Source organism: Chlorocebus sabaeus, chromosome 11, assembly GCF_047675955.1.
Source record: "Chlorocebus sabaeus isolate Y175 chromosome 11, mChlSab1.0.hap1, whole genome shotgun sequence".
Taxonomy (NCBI): Eukaryota; Metazoa; Chordata; class Mammalia; order Primates; family Cercopithecidae; genus Chlorocebus; species Chlorocebus sabaeus.
The window spans coordinates 120,445,842-120,470,044 of record NC_132914.1 but is presented as its reverse complement, the minus strand read 5'-3'; the positions used below and the strand labels follow the sequence as shown (position 1 = coordinate 120,470,044).

The 24,203-nt window shown below is 43.5% G+C and overlaps 1 protein-coding gene across 9 annotated transcripts in view; it reads left to right on the top strand.

The window, feature by feature from the left end:
* Positions 1-24,203, top strand: part of MPHOSPH9 (M-phase phosphoprotein 9) — an 83,392-nt gene that overhangs the window by 11,895 nt on the left and 47,294 nt on the right. For 5 of the 9 annotated variants that reach the window (XR_012094612.1, XM_037995578.2, XM_008005099.3 and 2 more), the window contains exons 5-11: positions 19-533; positions 3,733-3,856; positions 8,680-8,770; positions 13,363-13,469; positions 18,973-19,098; positions 19,264-19,724; positions 20,027-20,182. Coding sequence is in view for 8 of the 9 variants with exons in the window: in XM_037995578.2 (XP_037851506.1) it covers positions 19-533; positions 3,733-3,856; positions 8,680-8,770; positions 13,363-13,469; positions 18,973-19,098; positions 19,264-19,724; positions 20,027-20,182 (1,580 nt within the window). In the remaining variant the exon portion in view is untranslated. The remainder of the gene's footprint in view (positions 1-18; positions 534-3,732; positions 3,857-8,679; positions 8,771-13,362; positions 13,470-18,972; positions 19,099-19,263; positions 19,725-20,026; positions 20,183-24,203) is intronic. The other 4 variants (XM_008005109.3, XM_073021199.1, XM_073021198.1 and 1 more) reach the window with 2 other exon arrangements.

Below are 24,203 nucleotides of genomic sequence, written 5' to 3'. Positions count from 1 at the left end.
GTAACTTTTTATTTCCAGCATATACAGGAGGAGATAAAAAATTTAGTCAAATTACAGACTAGTAGTGCTTCCTGTGAAGGAAATTCTTCAAACAAACAAGTATCTTTGGAAAGTCAAATGGGTTTTTTTTCTGAAAGCAGTGAGAGAAATGAATCTGTTATCCATTATCCTGAATCCACAGAACCTGAAATACAGCAAGAAATGTCCACGTCACAACCAGACTGCAATGTGGATAGTAGCTCAGTAAGCAGTGGATATGGCACCGTTTGTATCTCAGATTTAAATCCATACAAATCTAAAGACCCTAAGGAGTTCATGGAGCACGTAGATGTTCCCAAAGGACAGTATGTAGCACCTGCGGTGCCAGCCGATTCACTTGTAGATGGCGTGAAAAATGAGAGTTTTTATATACAGACTCCTGAAGAGTGCTGTGCGTCTTTAAAGGAAGATGTATCCATTTTTCCTGGTGAATTTGAACATAATTTTCTTGGTGAAAATAAGGTTTCTGAAGTATACAGTGGGAAAACAAATAGGTAAGTAGAATTTCCATCATTTGAAGGGCGTTTATTACATTTAGAATCTAGTAAATAAAGTTCCTTTTAATGGACTATAATAGAATGGGATGTATTTGAACATTTATCAGTTTGTTGCCTGTAGAAAATTGAAATAAACAAATCACACCACACTATATTCTTTTTTTTTTTTTTTTTTGAGACGCAGTCTCGCTCTGTCGCCCACGCTGGAGGGCAGTGGCCGGATCTCAGCTCACTGCAAGCTCCACCTCCCGGGTTTATGCCATTCTCCTGCCTCAGCCTCCCGAGTAGCTGGGACTACAGGCACCCGCCACCACGCCCGGCTAATTTTTGTATTTTTTAGTAGAGACGGGGTTTCACCGTGTTAGCCAGGATGGTCTCGATCTCCTGACCTCGTGATCCGCCCGTCTCGGCCTCCCAAAGTGCTGGGATTACAGGCTTGAGCCACCGCGCCCGGCCCACACCACACTATATTCTAATGACACTGACTTTCTTCCCATCTATAATGTTGTAAGACTGCTAAACTCTTAAGGTCAGAAAATTTGCCAGAAAATAGAAAAGATATTTTTAGCAGACAGGACTGTATCAATAGTGGAAGTTTGTCACACATGTTCATGTAATTTGAATAATTTTTTTTTTTTAAAGGTGGGAGTCTTACTTTGTTGCCCAAGCTGGTGTGCAGTGGTGCGATTATAGCTCACTGCAGCCTAGAATTCCTGGGCTCAAGTGATCCTCCTGAGTAGCTAGGACTATGAGTGCATGCTATGTTATCATGTCTAGCTGAAACTGAAAATTATATACAGGGTTACCCAATTTTATGTTTTTTTTTTTTTTTTTTTTTGAGATGGAGTCTTGCTCTGTCTCCCAGGCTGGAGTGTAGTGGCGCAATCTCAACTCACTGCAACCTCTGCCTCCCTGGTTCAAGTGATACTCCTGCCTTAAGCCTCCTGAGTAGCTGGGACTACAGGTGTGGGCCACTACACGTGGCTAGTTTTTGTATTTTTAGTAGAGACATAGTTACACTATGTTGGGCAGGCTGGTCTGTCTCCTGACCTCAGGTCATCTGCCTACCTCGGCCTCCCAAAGTGCTGGGATTACGGTGTAAGCCACTGTGCCTGGCCCCAGTTTTATGTTTTTTATTTTCTTTTTTCTAGTCTGTATCCTGCTGAATGTTTTTGTTTGTTTCTTTTGTTTTGTTTTTATTTATTTATTTTTTAAGACGGAGTTTCACTGTGTTACTCAGGCTGGAGTGCAGTGGTACGATTGTAGCTCACTGCAACCTCTACCTCCTAGGTTTGTATGATTCTCCTGCCTCAGCCTCCTGAGTAGCTGGGACTACAGGCATGTACCACCACGTCCAGCTAATTTTTGTATTTTTAGTAGAGACCGGGTTTTGCCGTGTTGGCCAGGCTGGTCTCGAACTCCTGACCTCAAGTGATCTGCCCACCTTGGCCTCCTGAAGTGCTGGGATTATAGGCGTGAACCACTGTGCCCGACCTGAATGTTTTTTATGTATAAGAAGAATTTTTATAAATTTAGTGACATTTCATGACAAAGGAGGCTTTTTGGTAAACTGGCTAAATGTTTGTAAAACAATCCTTAAAACTTTCATAATTTATCCCAAATTTTTAGTTTCATATCCCTGAATTGTGTCATCTAAAGCAACACAAGTCTTATGTATGTTCAAGTATAATGATTGGTTTATGCCAACAAATACACTTTCAATGTAGAGATACGTTTAGCACTTGGAAAGGCAAATGTGGTTTTTGTTCTAGTCTGTACAGACTTTGTGTATTATTATTATTATTTTTTTTCTTTTTGTTTTTTTTGAGACGAACTCTCGCTCTGTCACCCAGGCTGGAGTGCAGTGGCCGGATCTCAGCTGACTGCAAGCTCTGCCTCCTGAGTTTACGCCATTCTCCTGCCTCAGCCTCCCGAGTAGGTGGGACTACAGGCGCCCGCCACCACGCCCGGCTAGTTTTTTGCATTTTTTAGTAGAGATGGGGTTTCACCGTGTTAGCCAGGATGGTCTCGATCTCCTGACCTCGTGATCCGCCTGTCTCGGCCTCCCAAAGTGCTGGGATTACAGGCTTGAGCCACTGCGCCCAGCCGACTTTGTGTATTATTAGTCACTGTTAGCCTTTTTTTTTTTTTTTGAGACGGAGTCTCACTCTGTTGCCCAGGCTGGAGTACAGTGGTGTGATCTCAGCTCACTGCAAGCTCTGCCTCCTGGGTTCACGCCATTCTCCTGCCTCAGCCTCCTGAGTAGCTTTTAGTAGAGATGGGGTTTCACTGTGTTAGCCAGGATGGTCTCGATCTCCTGACCTCGTGATCCACCCGCCTCGGCCTCCCAAAGTGCTGGGATTACAGACGTGAGCCACCGCGCCCGGCCAATCACTGTTAGTCTTTTTGTTTACTTTGCCTTTGATAATAAGAAATTGAAAAAGTGATGTAGGTGAATTAATAAAAATTCATTATCTTACCACTATTAGAAAAAACAACTGACTGGGCACAGTGGCTCACACTTGTAATCCCAGCACTTTGGGAGACTGAGACGTGTGGATCACTTGAGCCCAAGAGTTCAAGATCAGCCTGGGCAACATGGCAAGACCCTGTCTCTACAAAAAAAAAAAAATACAAAAATTAGCTGGGTATGGTGGTGCCCACCTGTGGTCCCAGCTACTCAGGAGGCTGAGGTGGGAGGATCACCTGAGCTGAGGAAGGTCAGGCTGCAGTGAGCTGTGATTGCACGACTGCCACTGCATTCTAGCCTGGGTGTTAGAGAGGGTCTCTATTTAAAAAAAAAAAAAAGAAAAACAACTGAAAGCAACTGGTGATTAGCTTTATATATGAAGTACAGTATCTAAAGAAGTAATTTTGGAACCCAGTGTGGTGGCTCATGCCTGTCATCCCAGTACTTTGGGAGACTGAGGCAGGCAGGGGTCAGGAGTTTGAGACCAGTCTGGCCAACATGGTGAAACCCCATCTCTAGTAAAAATACAAAAATTAGCTGGGTGTGGTGGTGCGTCTGTATTCCTAGCTATTCAGTCAGGAGACTGAGGCACGAGAATTGCTTGAACCTAGGAGATGGAGGTTGCAGTGAGCTGAGATTGCGCCACTGTACTCCAGTCTGGGTGACACAGCAAGACTCTGTCTCAAAACCAAAAAAAAGTAATTTTGGTTTTCTCTTCTTAAATAGTAATGCTATAACATCATGGGCACAAAAACTGAAGCAGAACCAACCAAAGAGAGCACATGTAGAAGATGGAGGTTCAAGATCTCAACAAGGAAATGCGCAAAGGAAGAAGACACCAATTGAGAAAGTAGGTGACAAATCACTTTCCCTGTGGGCTCCAGTACTGATGATTGTGTGGGTTTAGTACATGCTCATAAACAAAATTCTCATGCCCTTTCTTTTATATTGTTAATTTGTTCATTTATACATTTTTTTTTTTTTTGAGATGGAGTTTCACTCTTGTGGCCCAGGCTGGAGTGCAATGGCGTGATCTCAGCTCACTTCAACTTCCGCCTCCCCGGTTGAAGCAATTCTCCTATCTCATCTCCCTAAGTACCTGGGATTACAGGCGTGTGCCACCATGCCTGGCCAAGTTTTGTATTTTTAATAGAGACGGGGTTTCACCATGTTGGCCAGGCTGGTCTCGAACTCCTGACCTCAGGTGATCCACCCACCTTGGCCTCCCAAAGTGCAGGGATTACAGGCGTGAGCCACCGTGCCCAGCCCGTTTATACATCTTTCTTTTGGTGTTTCAGAGGATTAGAAATAATGATTTGCTGTAAGTGTTTCTTCTTTAGTAGGCTGGAAATCAAGGCTAATAAAGGATAAAATATTATGAAAATGAATCATTTGCAAAGGTCCTATTTCTCTTTGTACTGCAAATGTTTACATTTAGCCAGAGAGTAACCCATTTAATTGTTTAAAATAAACTTTCTTTTTTAATTTTAATTTTTAATTTTTTTTTTTTTTTTTTTTTGAGACGGAGTCTTGCTCTGTCGCCCAGGCTGGAGTGCAGTGGCCGGATCTCAGCTCACTGCAAGCTCTGCCTCCCGGGTTCACGCCATTCTCCTGCCTCAACCTCCCGAGTAGCTGGGACTACAGGCGCCCTCCACCTCGCCCGGCTAGTTTTTTTGTATTTTTTTGTAGAGACGGGGTTTCACTGGGTTAGCAAGGATGGTTTCGATCTCCTGACCTCGTGATCCGCCCGTCTGGGCCTCCCAAAGTGCTGGGATTACAGGCTTGAGCCACAGCGCCCGGCCTTAATTTTTTATTGTTACTATTTTTTGAGACAGAGTCTTGCTCTGTCCCCCAGGCTGGAGTGCAGTGGCGCGATCTCAGCTCACTGCAAGCTCCGCCTCCCGGGTTCACGCCATTCTCCTGCCTCAGCCTCCCAGGTAGCTGTGATTACAGGCATGTGCCACCATGCCCAACTAATTTTTTTTTTTTTGAGACGGAGTCTTGCTCTGTCCCCCAGGCTGGAGTGCAGTGGCGCAATCTCGGCTCACTGCAAGCTCCGCCTCCTGGGTTCACGCCATTCTCCTGCCTCAGCCTCCCGAGTAGCTGGGACGACAGGCGCCTGCCACGGCGCCCTGCTAATTTTTTGTATATTTAGTAGAGACAGGGTTTCTTCGTGGTCTTGATCTCCTGACCTTGTGATTCTCCCGCCTCGGCCTCCCATAGTGCTGGGATTACAGGCGTGAGCCGCCGCGCCCGGCCCCCGACTGATTTTTTTGTATTTTTAGTAAAGACGGGGTTTCACCATGTTGGCCAGGCTGGTCTAGAACTCCTGATCTCAGGTGATCCACCTGCCTCAGCCTCCCAAATGCTGGGATTACAGGCATGAGCTACCAGTTAGTTCTATTTTAGAAAAGCCATTTAGCACTGTGTTCTGTTTTAGAAAAGTAATTTAGTACTGAATTGGTAGGTCTATTTTAGAAAAGCCCTTTAGTTTATAACTGCGTTGGTAGTTCTATTTTGTTGACTCTCTGTGCCATCAAGGATGGTGTATCCTTGTTCGGTATGATAGCAGAAAAACATTTGGAGATGGGTAAATTTTGCTCTTTCTCATTGGGATAGATTGGTATAAAGGGAGAATGTTTTCATACACGATAGTTTCTTTTCTTCTGTTTTTGCTAAGATTACAGGTCTTCTTGTGCAGACTTCCGCTTCTGATAAACTTTGGCCTTGTGGTTATGTACTTGGTGGGTTCACCGATGTTCTCGCTGTCCTTTGTGATTGTAGCTCAGTATATGCCATGTAGCCCCATGGTTCTGCCTTTGCTGCACATTAGACTCACCTGAGGAGATTTAAAACTCTACTTCTCCTGGCTTCCAAGCCTAGGTGCTAACCTGTGTTTTGGGACTTTAATCAGGTGATGCTAATGTGCGGTAGAGTCTAGGAGCCGCTGGTTAATTAGGCCACTGCCTAATTTTCCTTCTCTATTCAGTGGAGAATCAGACCAGCTGCCCATGGTCTGGCCCTGCCTTTGTAATACTCTTCTGCTCACATCTTCTACCTCTTGCGATCATAGGGCAGAAAGTGGAGGCAGTGAGGAGGCAGTGATTCCCTCTGAGTCTTTCTTTGATCAGCTCCTGGACAAGTTTTAGTTTTCCTTTTTTTGGGTAATTGAAATATTCAGTATTAAATTACTAGGGGAAATCAAGTTTCTTTGATATTTCTGAACCCTAAATGATTTTGAACTCATGGTGGTTGTTGAATCAGAGACGCCCCCGCCCCCCGAAATGCACTTCTTACGTGATTCTGGATTCACAAAAGTTAGAACTGGCCAGGTGCAGTGGCTCATGCCTGTAATCCCAGCACTTTGGGAGGCCGAGGCGGGTGGATCATGAGATCAGGAGATCGAGACCATCCTGGCTAACATGGTGAAACCCTGTCTCTACTAAAAATACAAAAAATTAGCCGGGCGTGTGGTGGGCGCCTGTAATCCCAGCTGCTCGGGAGGCTGAGGCAGGAGAATGGTGTGAACCCAGGAGGCGGAGCTTGCAGTGAGCCGAGATCGCACCACTGCACTCCAGCCTGGGCGACAGAGCGAGACTCGGTCTCAAAAAAAAAAAAAAAGTTAGAACTTTCCTCTTTATTTAGTTATTTTTCTTCTCTCATTGGTTTCAGTTTCAGTCTAAAGCAGAGAATGCTTGTTATCCGGATTCTCTTATCCAATTTTCTTTTTATACAATGGTAGTTTATTTTGGGTAAATAGCACCTTTGAAGTAATTTTGAAATTGCATATTGTTTAGCAGAAGGGTTTTCCAGGGCTTGAGTTGCTCTTTGTTTCCTTGGTCCTTTGTCTTGGACAGACTCGACTTTCCCATTTCACAGGCCGAGGGGCTTCGGTGGTGGTTTTTCAGATGGGTTAATATGGTTACTAAAACTCATTAAGGTCCTTGTGCTAAGCTTAGGCCGGCTTCTTGGGCTAAGAGGGTTTATTTTTAGAAGGGCTTTTCATTGCACCCTACTTTTACTTTTAATTAAAAGCTGGGCCTGTTTTCTTCAGTGGATGCCTTGTTTCCCCGGAAGAGTGCAGCAGGTGGCTCTGTAAGCTGCGCCCCTGCCAGCCCACTGTGTGTGTGCAGCAGCCGAGTGCACTGAATTTGCATCTCAGAATCCAGACGAGGACAAAATATTTTGCTTGGGATTGTTTGACTTGGACTTTTACTTTTCCAGTCACCTTCTTGATGTTTTTTGTTTTTGTTTTTTTTGTTTTTTTTTTACGGAGTCTCGCTCTGTCACCCAGGCTGGAGTGCAATGGGGTGATCTCGACTCACTGCAAGTTCCACCTCCCAGGTTCACGCCATTCTCCTGCCTCAGCCTCCCAAGTAGCTGGGACTACAGGCACCCACCATCACGACTGGCTAATTTTTTATATTTTTAGTGGGGACGGGGTTTTACCCTGTTAACCAGGATGGTCTCGATCTGCTGACCTTGTGATCTGCCCACCTCAGCCTCCCCAAGTGTTGGGATTACAGGCGTGAGCCACCATACCCGGCCTTCTCTTGGTCTGAAGTAGTGAGACAAATTGAAACAGGTGGAATTTCTTCCTTGATGAGAAAGAAAATAAGTGGTGCCTTATAAGGCTGATGTGTTAATCCCCCTTCTTGGTAGGTAGTGTTATCTCAGTGTGATTTTACTTTGGCAGTGGGTTCATGGATGGTTACATATTCTTTACAGGAATTAAAAGTTTGATGAGGGACCTGATAAGATAAATTCCGATAGGAATATTCTCATCACATGTCTCTGGAAACATTTCTTGTGACAGTATCAGAGATGTTGTGAGGATTGATTTGCTCAGAATTTTTACTAGGATTGATAAGTAAGCAGGGACTAGTAACCAATTGTTTGTATATAGGAAGTAGTCTACTACTTAAGGCTCGTATTATTGATTTATAATTTTTAGAATTAATCTGATTTATTGTAATTATAATGATAAAAATGAATTGTTAGAGCTTTTAAATTAATTTTTATACTAAATGACTTTAATTCTAGGCACCTCAAATTTATTTTGGAAGTAAATGGCAAATTATAAATACATTTTAGGTCTGAACTCATGAAATAATACCTGCCCCCATTTTTCTCCTTCTAGCTCCACAGAGAACTGAAATAAACTTTTGTAAATTACACAGGCAAAAAAAAAATATTTGACAGTGAATTCCTATTAGTTAGCATTCTTGTAACCATGGGGAAACCAGGCTTTTTTCTTTTTTTGTGACAGAGTCTTGCTCTGTTGCCCAGGCTAGAGTGCAGTGGCACGATCTCAGCTCATTGCGACCTCTGCCTCCCAGGTTCAAGTGATTCTCGTGCCTCAGCCTCCGGAGTAGCTGGGCTTATAGGCACCCACTACTGTGCCCAGCTAATTTTTGTATTTTTAGTAGAGACGGGGGTTTCATCATCTTGACCAGACTGGTTTCGAACTTTTGACCTCGTGATCCACCCGCCTTGGCCTCCCAAAGTGCTGGGATTACAGGCGTGAACTACCACACCTGGCCCAGGCTTTCTTCTTTGTGAACCCTCTGAAGGTTTCTCTACACTTGGTTTGATGCCTGCCTCTCATTCCTTGGGTCAGCAGATGGTGCCTAATGACTTTTAGCTGTCAACCAATAGTTTTCTTTCTTGTAGTCTGATTTTGCTGCTGCCACACATCCTCGTGCTTTTTACCTCAGTAAACCAGATGAAACTCCAAATGCTTGGATGTCTGATTCAGGAACAGGTATGATACTTAAATTTTTATTTTTTTAACCTAAGCTACACTCAGAGGAAGGTACTTAGTTTTTTAGAGCATTATTTTTAGGAAACAGCTTGCCTACATTTCTCCTTATAGGATGATACTGTATAGTAGTATGGTTTTGTAAATATGTTATGTGTTGTGGTGTTCTCTGGTAGCAGCCTTACCTTTGTTTGTTTTGTTTTTTGAGACGGGGTCTCACTCTGTTGCCCAGGCTGGGGTGCAGTGGTGTGATCACAGCTTACTGCAGCCTCAACCTCCTGGGCTCAAGTGATCCTCCTACCTCAGCTTCCCAAGAATAGCTGGGACAACAGGCGGCACCACTATGCCCAGCTACTTTTTATATTTTTTTGTAGAGACAGGGTTTCGCCGTGTTGCCTCAGCTGGTTGTGAACTCCTGGGTGCAAGCAATCCACCTGCCTCAGTTTCTCAAAGTGCTGGGATTACAGACTTCAGCCACCACACCCAACCACCTTTCTTGTCTTAATTTATGTTACAAGATCTGTAAAGAGAATGAAGAAGTACTTTTGCAGTTGTTTTGAACAGCTATAAAAATTATCAACCTTTTTTGGGTAGTTCAAAATGAATTAAATTCAAACCCTCTGAGCCATCCTTTACACTCCATGGTGAGCTTATTCCAATCTAATTGCTTTATATACAGACTTTTTTCCCCGCCCCCCATATCCCACATCCAATTCATCAGGATGAATTAGCTTTGCCTTACAAAACTTTCTAGAATCCCACCACTTCTCACCACCTCCACGGCTTCCAGCCTAAGAGTGGCCTCTCATCTATCACCTGGGTTGCTGCTGTCTTCTTAACTAGCCTCCCCACTTCCACTCTTGCACGCTTCAGTCTGTTCTCAACATAGTAGACAAAGTGATCCTCTGAAAAGTTAAGTCACATCATGTGACTCCTCCGCTCCAAACCCTGTTGTTCAGAGTCCTTATAGGGGCCCACAGGGCCTAACAACCTAGCCCTGTTACCTCTTTGACCTCACTTTATACTGAGTTGTTCCTCGAATTACAGTGGGGTTATGTCCTGATAAGCTCACCATAAATTGAAAATATCATAAGTTGAAAATGGGCTGGGCACAGTGGCTCATGCCTGTAATCCCAGCACTTTGAGAGACCAAGGTGTGAGGATTGCTTGAGGCCATGAGGTTGAGACCAGCTTGAGCAACAAGTTGAGACCCCATCTCTACAAAAGAGTTAAAACATTAGCCAGGGGTGGTGATGCACCTGTAGTGCTAGCTACTTGGAAAGCTGAGATGGGAAGATTGCTTGAGTCTGGGAGGTCAAGGCTGCAGTGAGCCATGATCACACCACTGCACTCCAGCCTGGGCAACACCAAGACCTCGTCTCAAGGAAAAAAAAAAAGGTGAAAATGCATTTAGTACACCTAGCTTATTAAAGATCATAACTTAGCCTAGTGTACATTAAATGTGCTCAGAACGCTTACATTAGCCTACAGTTGGGCAAAGTTATCTAACACAAAGTATTTTATAATAAAGTATTGACTATTTCATATACTTTATTGAATACTGAGAGTGAAAACAGAATGGTCATACGGGTACTCAAAGTATGGTTTCTACTGACTGCATATTGCTTTTGCACCATGATAAAGTAAAAAAAAAAAAAAAAAAAAAAAAAATGAGTCGAACCATTGCAGGTTAGCGATTGTACTCTGTCCCTTTCTTTCTTTCTTTCTTTCTTTTTTTTTTTTTGAGACAGAGTTTTGCTCTTGTTGCCTGGGCTGGAGTGCGATGGCGTGATCCTGGCTCACTGCAACCTCCGCCTCCCGGGTTCAAACAATTCTCCTGCCTCAGCCTTTAGCCTCCCAAGTAGTTGGGATTACAGGCACGTACCACCACGCCCAGTTCATTTTGTATTTTTAGTAGAGACAGAGTTTGTCCATGTGGTCAGGCTGGTCTTGAACTCCTGACCTCAGGCGATCTGCCCGCCTCAGCCTCCCAGAGTGCTGGGATTACAGGCATGAGCCACTGCGCCCGGCTGTGCTCTGTCTGTTTCTTTGATGAGAAGGGAGACTGTCTGCTCAAATGTCCCAGATATGTTTTAGGACTTTTGCATTGGCTGTTTTCCATACTTGAAATGTTCTTCTCCCTGTGTGAGGGAGCTCCCTCATACATGGCTAAAATGACTGATGCCCTCTTAATTATCCTCTCAGTAGCCAACCCTGTTCACCTGATTCAAAACTAGTGCCTGCCTACCCCACCCCCCACTGCATATCCCCTTTATCCTGTTTTAAAATCTCATCAGAGTGCTTACCACCTATATACTGCATGATTTACTTACTTTTCTTGTCTCACTCCTCCTGCCACCCCAGCCTGGCACTATAGGTGGTCAATAAACATTTGAATTACTGAATTATTTACATTGATTCTATATGTCTATATTACAAAGAAATTGTCAGCTGGGTGTGGTGGCTCACACCTGTGATCCCAGCACTTTGGGAAGCCAAGGTGGGCAGATCACTTGACCCCAAGAGGTTGAGACCAGCCTGGGCGACATAGCAAAACTTCGTCTGTACACAAAATACAAAAATTAGCTGGGTGTGGTGGTGTGAGCTTATAGTCCCAGCTACTTGGGAGGCTGAAGGGGAATGATGGTTTGAGCTCGGTAGGTTGGGGCTGTAGTGAGCTGTGATTGCACCACTGTACTCCAGCCTGGGAGACAGATCGAGGCCCTGTCTCAAAAAAAAAAAAAAAAAAGAAAGAAAGAAAGAAATTGTCTATTTTAAAATATATTTTAAGGTTGGACCTGGTAGCTCACAACTGTAATCCTAGCACTTTGGGAGGCCGAGGAGGGTGGATTGCTTGAGCTCTGGAGTTCGAGACCAGCCTGGGTAACATGGCAAAACCCTGTCTCTACTAAAAGTACAAAAAAATTTAGCAGGGCTTGGTGGTGTGTGCCTGTAGTCCCAGCTTCTTGTGGGGCTAAGGCAGGAGGATGTCTTGAACCTGGAAGGTTGAGACTCCAGTGAGCTGGACTGGGAGCAGTGGCCCATGGCTATAATCCCAGCACTTTGGGAGGCCGAGGCGGGAGAATCAGTTGAGATTAGGAGTTCGAGACCAGCCTGGCCGATATGGTGAAACCCCGTCTCTACTAAAAATACAAAAATTAGTCTGGGCATGGTGGCTCACACCTGTTATCCCAGCACTTTGGGAGGCCTAGGTGGGCAGATCACTTGAGTCAGGAGTTTGAAACCAGTCTGGCCGAAATGGCAAAACCTTGTCTCTGCTAAAAATACAAAAATTAACTGGGTGTGGTGGTGCATGCCTGTAACCTCAGCTACTCAGGAGGTTGAGGCAGGAGAATCACTTGAACCTGGGAGGGTGGAGGTTGCAGTGAGCCGAGCTCGCACCATTGTACTCCAGCCTGGGCAACAGAGGGAGACTGTCTCAAAAAAAAAAAAAAAAAAAAGGAAAAGGAAAAGAAAAAACAAACCAAAAATTAGCTGGTTGTGGTGGCACAGCACACCTGTAATTCCAACTGCTCAGGAGGCTGAGGCAGGAGAATCGCTTGAACTCGGGAGGCGGAGGTTGCAATAAGCCGAGATCACTCCATTCCATCTTGGGCAACAGATCGAGACTCTGTCTCGAAAAAAGAGACCACAGTAGACTGAGATGGCACCACTGCACTCCAACCTGGGTGACAGAGTGAGACCCTTTTTCAAATAAAAAATAAAAAAATATATTTTATTATTATTTTAATTTTTTTTTGAGACAGGGTCTCACTCTGTCACTCAGGCTGGAGTACAGTGGCACTTTCTCAGCTCATTACAACCTCTGTCTCCTGGGTTCAAGCGATTGTCATGCCTCAGCCTCCCAAGTAGCTGAGATTACAGTGTGTGCCACCACACCTGGCTGATTTTTGGATTTTTAGTAGAGACGGGGTTTCACCATGTTGGCCAGGCTGGTCTCAAACTCCTGACGTTAGGTAATCCTTCTGCCTCAGCTTCCCAAAGTGCTGGGATTACAGGTGTGAGCTACCGCGCCTGGCCAAAAAAATATATTTTAAATTGTACCAGTTCATCTTGACTTTTTTTTCTTTTTTTGGAGACGGAGTCTGGCTCTGTCGCCCAGGCTAGAGTGCAGTGGCTGGATCTCAGCTCACTGCAAGCTCCGCCTCCCAGGGTTTACACCGTTCTCCTGCCTCAGCCTCCCGAGTAGCTGGGACTATAAGTGCCCGCCACCTTGCCCGGCTAGTTTTTTCTATTTTTTAGTAGAGATGGGGTTTCACTGTGTTAGCCAGGATGGTCTCGATCTCCTGACCTAGTGATTCGCCCATCTCGGCCTCCCAAAGTGCTGGGATTACAGGCTTAAGCCACCGTGCCTGACCTTGACTTTTTATATTTCAGTTTTAAACATTCGCATCCAGTTAGGACTCTTACATAATACAGAATTTAGATAACTTTTTTTCCATCAAAATTCAAATTACTTTGACTCAAAATTAGTTTCTTCCCATATTTAATTTCCTTTAGATAGAAATGTTATTCTAGAAAGCATTTTTGTTTTTTCCTCACTCTTTTCTATTCTGTGTATTTGTGCACATCAGGATTGACTTACTGGAAACTAGAGGAAAAGGATACACACCACTCTTTGCCTGAAACTTTAGAGAAGACGTTCGTATCATTGTCTTCCACAGATGTGTCACCAAACCAGGTAATTTAAAAACCTGTGGGCTGGGTGCTGTGGCTCACGCCTTAATCCCAGCGCTTTGGGAGGCTGAGGTGGGCAGATCGTCTGAGGTCAGGAGTTCAAGACCAGCCTAGCTAACACGGTGAAACCCTGTTTGTACTAAAAATACAAAAAAATTAGCCAGATGTGGTGGCGCACGCCTGTTAATCCCAGCTACTTGGGAGGCTGAGGCAGGAGAATCACTTGAACCTGGGAGGCGGAGGTTGTAGTGAACTGAGATTGTGCCATTGCACTCCAGCTTGGACAACGAGAGTAAAACTCCATCTCAAAGAAAGAAAAAATTGTGTGTGTTTGTGTTTTATAATTGTTGCCAAGTACTCAAGTATAAATTTTATTTTTCAACTTCTAAAATACTGGAAAAAGTATGGGCTTTAGAATCATACTCACTTGTTTTCAAATTCAGTCTGTCATTTTTTCCTTATATAATCTTAGCAATGCTTCTTAAAAGTGGAATTGAAGGCTTGGTGCCATGACTGAAACCTGTAATCCCAGCACTTTGGTAAGCCAAGGCGGGCGGATCACCTGAGGTTGGGAGTTCAAGACCAGCCTGGTCAACATGGTGAAACCTCATCTCTACTAAAAATACAAAAATTAGCTGGACATGGTGGCATGTACTTGTAATCCCAGCTACTCAGGTGGCTGAGGCAGGAGAATCACTTGAACCGAGGAGGTGGAGATTGCAGTGAGCCAAGGTGGTGCCACTGCACTCTAGCCTGGGTGACAGAGCGAGACTCCGTCTCAGCAAAAACAACAACAGATAAAAGTGGAATTAAAAATTTCATATGTACATATTTCACCTTTGTAGTTTTTCTTTTTTTTTTCTTTGAGATGGAGTCTTGCTCTGTCGCCCAGGCTGGAGTGTAGTGGTGTGATCTCTGCTCACTGCAACCTCCGCCTCCCGGGTTCAAGCGATTCTCCCGCTTCAACCTCCTGAGTAGCTGGGACTACAGGCACCTGTCATTATGCCCAGCTGAGTTTTGTATTTGTGTAGAGATGGGGTTTCACCATGTTGGCCACGCTGCTCTCAAAACTCCTGACCTCAGGTGATCTGCCCGCCTTGGCCTCCCAAAGTGCTGGGATTACAGGTGTGAGCTACTGCACCCGGCCTCCTGTATTTTGATCAGGTAATGAAGGAGTAGCTGGGGAAAAGGAGAGATACTATTAAACTAACCAAGAGACATAAAAATGTATGACATGTACAGACAGACAGATGGGGCAGTGTACTTGTAAGCGTCAGAGTCTCAGTGACAGAAACTAACTGTCTGAAAGGACAGTTCTATACTGCATGAAAGGAACAAAAAGACACAGGTCAACACAGAGAAATGAAGTATGAGGGAGGTAGGATTGTAGGGGGCAAGGCAGGCTTAGTAGGCTTTGCAGTTGCAGGGTTCATTCACAGTGTTAACTTGATCTTGAACATCAGTAAGTGGATCCTGCATTTTGTTGACTGTACAGTATTGTCAACTTCAACATTTCCCATTTCATGTTCTACCAAGAAACATTTATAAATTAGACCGATACAATGCTTTTTTTTTTTTTTTTTTTTTTTTTTACCACTTTAGAATTTATATTTTGTTCTTATGGAAAGAGTCTTTAGACTTAAACATAGATTTTATTATGTATCAGTAACTTTTTTTTTTTTTTTTAATAGAGATGGGATTTTTGCTGTGTTGCCTAGGCTGGTCTCAAACTCCTAGGCTCAAGTGATTCCCCGGCCTTGGTCTCCCAAAGGGCTGGGATTACAGCTGTGAGTCACTGTGCCCCTGGCCTATTATATAACTTTTTTTTTTTTTTTTTTTTTTGATGGAGTCTTGCTCTGTCGCCAGGCTGGAGTGCAGTGGTGTGATCTCGGCTCACTGCAACCTCCACCTCCTGGGTTCAAGCGATTTTCCTGCCTTAGCCTCCTAAGTAGCTGGGACTACAGGCATGTGCTGCCATGCCCAGCTAATTTTTTTCTGTTTTTAGTAGAGACAAAGTTCCATCATGTTGGCCAAGATGGTCTCGATCTCCTGACCTTGTGACTCACCTGCCTCAGCCTCCCAAAGTGCCGGGATTACAGGTGTGAGCCATTGTGCCTGGCTTATTATATAACTCTTATGCATACTTTAAAAAGGAAGACATAAGTGAAATAAAAGTGGCTAAAATTATTTCCTTCTCAGAGGGTTATCTCTTCTCTTCTCTTTCTCTCTTTCTCTTTCTTCATGGTCTCACTCTGTTGCCCAGGCTGGAGTATAGCAACTTGATCATAAATCACTGCAGACTCAACCTCCTGGGCTCAGGCGATCCTCTTGCCTCAGTCTCCTGCGTAGCTGATACTACAGTCATGTGTAACCACACCTGGCTCATTTTTTTGTTTTTTTTTTAGTAGAGGCAAAGTCTCTCTATGTTGCCCAGGCTGGTCTCTTGAACTCCTGGACTCAAGCAATCCTCCTGCCTCAGCCTCCCAAAGTGCTGGGACAAGAGCATCAGTGATTCTGCATTTCTTTAAAAAGAGTGGAAAGGCCTTTCTGCTTTTTACCTGGCTTAGTAGCATGTAGAACTAGCCTGCTTTGGACTCCCATGTGGAATATGTTGCTAAATGTGTCTGATTCACCCTTCTCTTAAATATTGGTCCTCAGGAGCTTCATTGTAGTGTGTCGGTTTGTCTTCCAAGCTGCTGATACCTATTTGGCCAATTTTGAGCTCATAAGCAGGGAATGACAGTCTATCACAACCACAACTTGGCCCAAAGCAATTATAAGATGCCATTAATTACAAGAATCATCCCTACTTTAGAGATGTTAACGTGACAAGAACATAAAAGTGGTGAAAAGTAGTACTTTTCTATTCCCATGAGCTTTGAATAGAATAACCCCAACTATTCCCCCAGGCCACCAGGCTGTGGCCATAGCCAGAGTAATGCTACTTTTCACAGGCTTCAGGTCTTGAACAGGCTTCTTTAGGTTGTTGGCATGTAAGGAATGAATTCTACAGCAGGATTATGGGAATTGTGGTACTTTTTTGAGGCAGAGTCTCGCTCTGTTTCATAGGCTGGAATGCAGTGGTGCAATCTCGGCTCACTGCATCCTCTGCCTCCTGGGTTCAAGCGATTCTCTTGCTTCAGCTTCCCAAGTAGCTGGGATTACAGGCACGCGCCGCCATTCCCGGCTAATTTTTGTGTTTTTAGTAGAGATGGGGTTTCACCATATTTGCCAGGCTGGTGTCAAACTTCTGACCTCAAGTGATCCACCCGCCTTGGCCTCCCAAAGTGCTGGGATTACAGGCGTGAGCCACCAGAGTATATTTTAAAGGTTTAGATTTAACAAATTAATGCCTTTAATGCACACACTCACAAGGTAGTTACAAGGTTTTAAAAATATATATTCGTGGTGCTCTGCAGCCTATGTAGGGTCTAGAAATGGGACATACATTTAAAGCTACATGATTAATATATTATTCTTTCAGTGTTTTCAGTGTATCTATTGTTGAATCTGTAATCTCATTTGCGACAATGTTCACAGTTTAAATTTGAGGCCCAGGGTTAATTGGTTCTCCTCTCACACCCTATAATATGTCCCACCTTGAAATAATTTAAGCCCAAAGTTTTAATGTTTAGAGCCTAGACCTCTCTGCAACATTTTTAGTGTAGTGAAGCCCTGATTTCAGTTTTTCGAAATTAGGGTCCTATCTTCTGTTTTTTGAGATAGCGTCTTGGTCTGTCATTCAGGCTAGAGTGAAGGAGTGCAGTGGCATGATCCTGGTTCACTGCAACCTCTGCCTCCTGGGTTCAAGTGATCGTCCCATTTCAGTCTCCTGTGTCACTGGGATTACAGGCCTGTGCCACCACTCTGAACCATTTTTTGTATTTTTAGTAGAGACAGGGTTTCACCATATCAGCCAGACTGGTCTCGAACTCCCGACCTCAGGTGATCTGCCTGCCTCAGCCTCCCAAAGTGCTGGGATTACAGGCATGAGCCACCGTGTCTAGCCTAGGGTCATATCTTCTTATTTTACTAATGAATAAAGGGACTTATTTTCACTTGATCTTAGCCAAAAGGCTGAGAAGTGATGGGGGGGACTTATTTTCATTGGGTCACTTTGTGACACCTAGTTTTGGTTGGCCAACTCTTTAAACAAACATGCTTGTAACTACATAGATAAGGAACTCCACCTCTTGGTGCATTTTACTTCAGGCATATGAAATTAATTTGGCCAAAAGTTTTCTCATCCTTCTGTTACTCATTATGAAGTATTTTCTTTTCTTTTTTTTTTTTTTTTTTTGAGACGGAGTCTCACTCTGTCGCCCAGGCTGGATGGAGTGCAGTGGCACGATCTTGGCTCACTGCAAGCTCCGCCTCCCAGGTTCATGCCACTCCCCTGCCTCAGCCTCCCAAGTAGCTGGGACTACAGGCACTCACCACCACACCCAGCTAATGTTTTGTATTTTTAGTAGAGATGGGGTTTCACCGTGTTAGCCAGGATGGTCTCGATCTCTTGACCTTGTGATCTGCCCACCTTGGCCTCCCAAAGTGCTGGGATTACAGGCATGAGCCACCACACCTGGCCTTCTTTTTTTTTGAGACTGAGTTTCGCTCTTGTTGCCCAGGCTGGAGTGCAATGGCGTGATCTCGGCTCACCGCACCCTCCACCTTCCAGGTTCAAGCGATTCTCCTGCCTCAGCGTCCCTTGTAGCTGGGATTACAGTCATGCACCACCTTGCCTGGCTAATTTTGTATTTTTAGTAGAGACAGGGTTTCTCCATGTTGGCTAGGCTGATCACCTCAAGCCCGCCCTGGCCTTCTGAAGTGCTGGGATTACAGGTATGAGCCACCGTGCCCAGCCTATGAAGTATTTTCTTACCTCAAAACTTGGTTATTGGCTAGGCGTGGTGGCCCATGCCTGTAATCCCAGTACTTTGGGAAGCTAAGGTGGGAGAATTGCTTGAGCTCAGGAGTTTGAGACTAGCCTGGGCAACATGGCAAGACCCTGTCTCTACAAAAAAAAAATACAAAAATTAGCTGGGTGTGGTGGCGCACTTGTGTAGTCCCAGCAACTTAGGAGGCTAAGGCAGGAAGATCACCTTAGCCTGGGAGATTGAGGCTGCAGTGAACCGTGATCACACCACTGCACTCCAGCCTGGGCAACAGGGTGAGACGCTGTGTCAAAGAAACTCAAAAAATTGGTTCTTATTTTGAGTGGGAGAACTACTAAGAATTTCATTATTTGGAAGTATTCATAAGCTGCTAAATAATTAACATTCACATTATCCCCTTAGTGTCTTAAATAGTTAGGAGATCCAAACATCTTTCCATTCTGAGGTAGACTCATCATATTAGATAATGACTTCCAAGCTTGTATTACAAATCTGACAGTCTCCATTTTCAATTTGCTTAAAGTCTTTCAAAAATCTTTTTATGGTGCTTATTTTGATATCATTAATTTGTTTCATTATTGATAACACCATTTAATTTTGTTTCATATCTTTAAGTCTAATACTAGTAATGAGATGAAGCTACCGTCACTGAAGGATATTTATTATAAAAAACAAAGGGAAAACAAGCAGTTACCTGAGAGGAATCTCACTTCTGCTTCCAACCCAAATCATCCACCAGAGGTAAAGTTGTCCACATTCTGCCGAGTGAACATGAGCAATGCTTCCTGACTCTAACTTTTACCTCAAGCTTCATTTTCCCTAGGAGATCTAAAGCCTACTCACTTGAAAACAAGCAAAACAAAGCTGAGTTCTGAGGGTAAGACTTCCTTGTTGTCTTGTTTCTAGGTTCTGACTCTAGATCCTACGCTACACATGAAGCCAAAGCAGCAGATTTCAGGGATTCAACCGCATGGCCTTCCGAATGCCCTTGATGACAGAATATCCTTTTCCCCGGACTCTGTTCTAGAGCCTAGTATGTCTAGTCCCTCTGACATAGACTCATTTTCACAAGCAAGTAATGTCACTTCTCAGTTACCTGGATTTCCAAAATATCCCTCACACACAAAAGCTTCTCTGGTGGACTCTTGGAAAAATCAGACATTCCAAAACGAAAGTAGGACCAGTTCCACGTTTCCGTCAGTATATACCATTACTAGTAATGATATCTCGGTCAACACTGTAGATGAAGAAAACACTGTCATGGTCGCTTCGGCCTCAGTCAGTCAGTCCCAGCTTCCAGGTACAGCCAACAGTGTCCCAGAATGCATTTCATTGACTTCCTTGGAAGATCCTGTGATATTGTCTAAGTATGTATTTCAGTGAATGGCTTGTAATGTTAATAGATTTTCTGTGATGTCTGATTGAAAATGATCTTTATTGAACTTCAGTATTGCATAAATTCTTAGAGATTTAGCATTTTTAAGATGGAGCATATAAAAACTTTCACTCGATTGTCAACTTTTTGTGTATTAATCTATATATTTTATAGTATGCAAAGGAAATATGCTATATTTTTGCCCATGAGAATCATTGTGTTCTTGGTTTCTCTTGTGGGATGGAGACTGAGGATAGCTTTCCTAATATATATTTTTTATTCTCAACGAATAAGGATTAGGCAGAACCTGAAGGAAAAGCATGCTCGACACATTGCGGATCTTCGAGCTTATTATGAATCAGAAATAAATAGTTTGAAACAGAAGCTGGAGGCAAAAGAAATCTCTGCAGTTGAAGATTGGAAGATAACCAATCAAATTCTTGTGGACAGGTAAAATTTATAATTTAGCTGTGAAGTTTTCTCCACCTTGGATGTGTTATTTTCACAGAAGTATATGTGAGAAGACACATTGAAAACATATACTTTGGATTTGAAATTTTAACAGTCATGTTTGCCTAAGTATTTTTGAAGCTATGAACCCCCCTCTTATGTTACACTAATAACTGACATGAAGCCATTTGTTTCACATGGGCAAAATACTGAAACAGTTCAGTGAATTTTGTATATGCAGAGTAATGTCATTGATGGGAGGAATAGTACTATGGACTTCCTAATAAGTCTATGGCTTATGTCCTGTGGGAATTCTCAGCCTTTTTAATAGGCCCATTAAAATACTGTAGTTCCCATTCCAAAAAAACCCACAAAGAAATACAGGGGAGAATGACCTTATATTCAGGATAGCTTCACACTTACATTGGAATCACTTAGAAAATTTGATGCTTTCACTAGTATTAGTAATAGAGTCCTTGCAACATACTTTACAGTTAAATGGGACTTGGTCAGGCATGGTGGCTCATGTCTGTAACCCAGCACTTTGGGAGGCAGAGGCAGGCAGATGTCTTGAGCTCAGGAGTTCAAGACCAACCTGGGCAACATAATGGAACCCTGTCTCTATAAAAAATTAAAACATTAGCTGGGCATGATGGCGTGTACCTGTGGTCCCACTTACTGGGGAGGCTGAGGTGAGAGGATTGCTTGAGCTCAGGAGGTCGAGGCTGCAGTGAACTGAGGTTGTGCCACTGCACTCCAGCCTGGGTGACAGAGCGACACCTGTCTCTAAATAAATAAACAGGACTTAAATAGATTGAAAATTGATGCAGGTCTAGCTGATAGCGAGGAGTTCTCTAAGGAGAAAAGACAAAGCTCACTTCAAAGAGCTTAGGAGGGAACTAAAATCTTCCATCTGGTTAACAGTTTAACTTTCAAAGTTATGGGGAAACTAGCCTTTATACTGTAAGTAGTTTTGGTTGCTGGCAGTTAACATGGCTGTCTTATTCTTGAATGTTTCTATAGCTTTCATTTTGCATTTGGTGGTGTGGGGGTACAATGGTAGGAAAAAGTAATTTGAAAAAGCCAAACCAAAAGAAAAGAGACAGGTTTAGGTTTTTTAGGACAAAAACAGTAGATAGCAGGTTATGGAAGTTGGGTTTTTTGTTATTGTTTTTGTTTAGAAGGCAAAGATGAGGCTGAGTGTGGTGGCTCACACCTGTAATCCCAGCACTTTGGGAGGCAGAGGCAGGCAGATCGCTTGAGGTCAGGAGTTCAAGACCAGCCTAGACAACATATTGAAACCCTGTCTCTACTGAATATACAAAAAGTAGCTGGATGTGGTGGTGCTCACCTGTAATCCCAGATACTCAGGAGACTGAGGCAGGAGAATCGCTTGAACCCGGGAGGCGGAGGTTGCAGTGAGCCGAGATTGTGTCACTGCACTCCAACCTGCGTAACAGAGTGAGACTCAGTTTCAAAAAAAAAAAAAAAAAAAAAAAAAGATGACTGCAGTTACTTCCTGTAGGAAAACAAGTATGAAAGAAGCCCACCAGTGAACTTTTTTTTTTTTTTTTACCAGTGAACTTTTGAAGGTTAAACACAGAGTCCTAAAGAAGGTACCTAGAGTAACTTATAGCCAGTTAAAATATTTTTATGACTAGAAGATGTTTGAGCATGTAGAGCAATGAGCAAATATAGGTGGAGCAAATTGGAAGCCAGGGTTTTAAGTAAATGGCTGTGTTATAGCAGTTAACAGTGGCAGGCTTGGTTACTGGAGTAGATGTAATCACCGTGTGAAATGAATAGCAGTACATTATTTTCTCCTCTTCCCAAAAAAGATTTGATCTGGCTTATGGTTAAAAAAAAGAAAAAAAAGCTGTGTTACAGAGGACAGTAGAAACAAAATAAATGGCAGTCATTTAGAACTGGAGAAATGATTCCCCCAAAATAAAAACCATTGTTGGCCGGGTACGGTGGCTCAAGCCTGTAATCCCAGCACTTTGGGAGGCCGAGATGGGCGGATCACGAGGTCAGGAGATCGAGACCATTCCTGGCTAACACGTTGAAACCCCGTCTCTGCTAAAAAGAATACAAAAAACTAGCCAGGCGATGTGGCGGGTGCCTGTAGTCCCAGCTACTCGGGAGGCTGAGGCAGGAGAATGGCGTGAACCCAGGAGGCGGAGCTTGCAGTGAGCTGAGATCCAGCCACTGCACTCCAGCCTAGGTGACAGAGCCAGACTCCGTCTCAAAAAAAACAAAAACAACAACAACAAAAAAAACTCATTGTTATCAGCATATACACTGATTGTTTTTCAAACTTAAAATTGCAAATTGAAGAATTCCCCTGGTGTTACAAATGGAGCCATTAGCCAGCTGTGATATCAGATTACTATGTCATGGATGTGGAACTTTGGACAGTGATCCCCTGGCACATTAGAATCCATAGTACTGAAAAAAGTCAAATACAATTAACACACTTAACTATTTGAGTGATTTTTTTTTTTTAAAGGATAGTCTTATCAGTATTTCATGTCTGAGCCGCATTAATGCACAGTGGTTAGGAGCATGAACTCCGAGTGCCCAGCTTATGCCCCCAGTGTGACTGCTTACAACCTGTGTCACTTTCAGTGAGGAACTGAACTGTTTTTGTTTTCTCAACTGTAAAATGGGACCAATGATAATCTGTTTTTTCTTTCTTGTTTTTTTTTTTTTTTTTGAGACGGAATCTCTCTCTGTCGCCCAGGCTGGAGTGCAGTGGTGTGATCTCGGCTTACTGCAAGCTCCGCCTCCCAGGTTCACGTCATTCTCCTGCCTCAGCCTCCCAAGTAGCTGGGACTACAGGCGCCCACCACCATGCCCAGCTAATTTTTTGTATTTTAGTAGAGACAGGGTTTCACCGTGTTAGCCAGGATGGTCTCGATCTCCTGACCTCGTGATCCACCTGCCCCGGCCTCCCAAAGTGCTGGGATTACAGGCGTGAGCCACCACGCCCAGCTGGGACCAATGATAATCTTAATGGACAGAATTGTGAGGATAAATGGAACGTGTTTAAAGACCTGGTGTATAGTCAGTGCTAAATAAATAAAGCTTTTATTATTCATACTGTGTTAAACACTGAGTCAAAATGGTAACTGAATTCTATGTATTTTGTTATTTTGAGGGTCTGTGATAATTAACTTTACAAAGGAAGTTAATTATAAGAATAGTTATATTCATGCTAAATTTGAAATAGTACAGAAGGACATAATATGAAAAGTAAATTGGATCACTTGAGTCCAGGAGTTTGAGACCAGCCTGGGCAACAAAGTGAGATCCCTTCTCTACAAAAAATCAAGTTAGCTATATGTGGTGGTGCATATTCAAGAGGTTGAGGCAGGAGACTTGCTTGAGCCCGGAAGGTTGAGGCTGTAGTGAACCATGATTGCACCACTGTACTTGAGCCTGGCTTACAGAGTGAGATCCTGTCTCCAAAAAAAAAAAAAAAAGTAAATCTCCCTACCCCAGCCTCTAGTCCCAAATCCAAAATTTAATTTTTTGCATCCAGAAATCATAATGTATACGTGTAGATACAGATTTTTTTCATAACTAAACCAAGCTATTTTATGTACATCTTTTTTTTTATATTTTAAAAAATAATTTTAGGCTTTTTTTTTTTTTTCGAGACAGGTTCTCACTCTGTTACTTAGGCTGGAGTGCAGTGGCGTGATCTCAGCCCAATGCAACCTCAGCCTCCCAGGTTCAAGCCACCCTCCCACCTCAGCCTCCTGAGTAGCTGGGACTGCAGGCACGTGCCACAATGCCCAGCTATGTTTTGTATTTTTAGTAGAGATGGGGTTTCACCATGTTGGCCAGGCTGATCTCGAACTCCTGGCCTCAAGTGATCTGCCTGCCTCAGCCTCCCAAAGTGTTGATATTACAGGTGTGAGCCACGGTGCCTGGCCAAGTTTAGTCTTTTCTCTACGTTACTATATTATTAGATTCATTGGATATATTCTACTAAAATGGCATCCTGAGTCTTAGC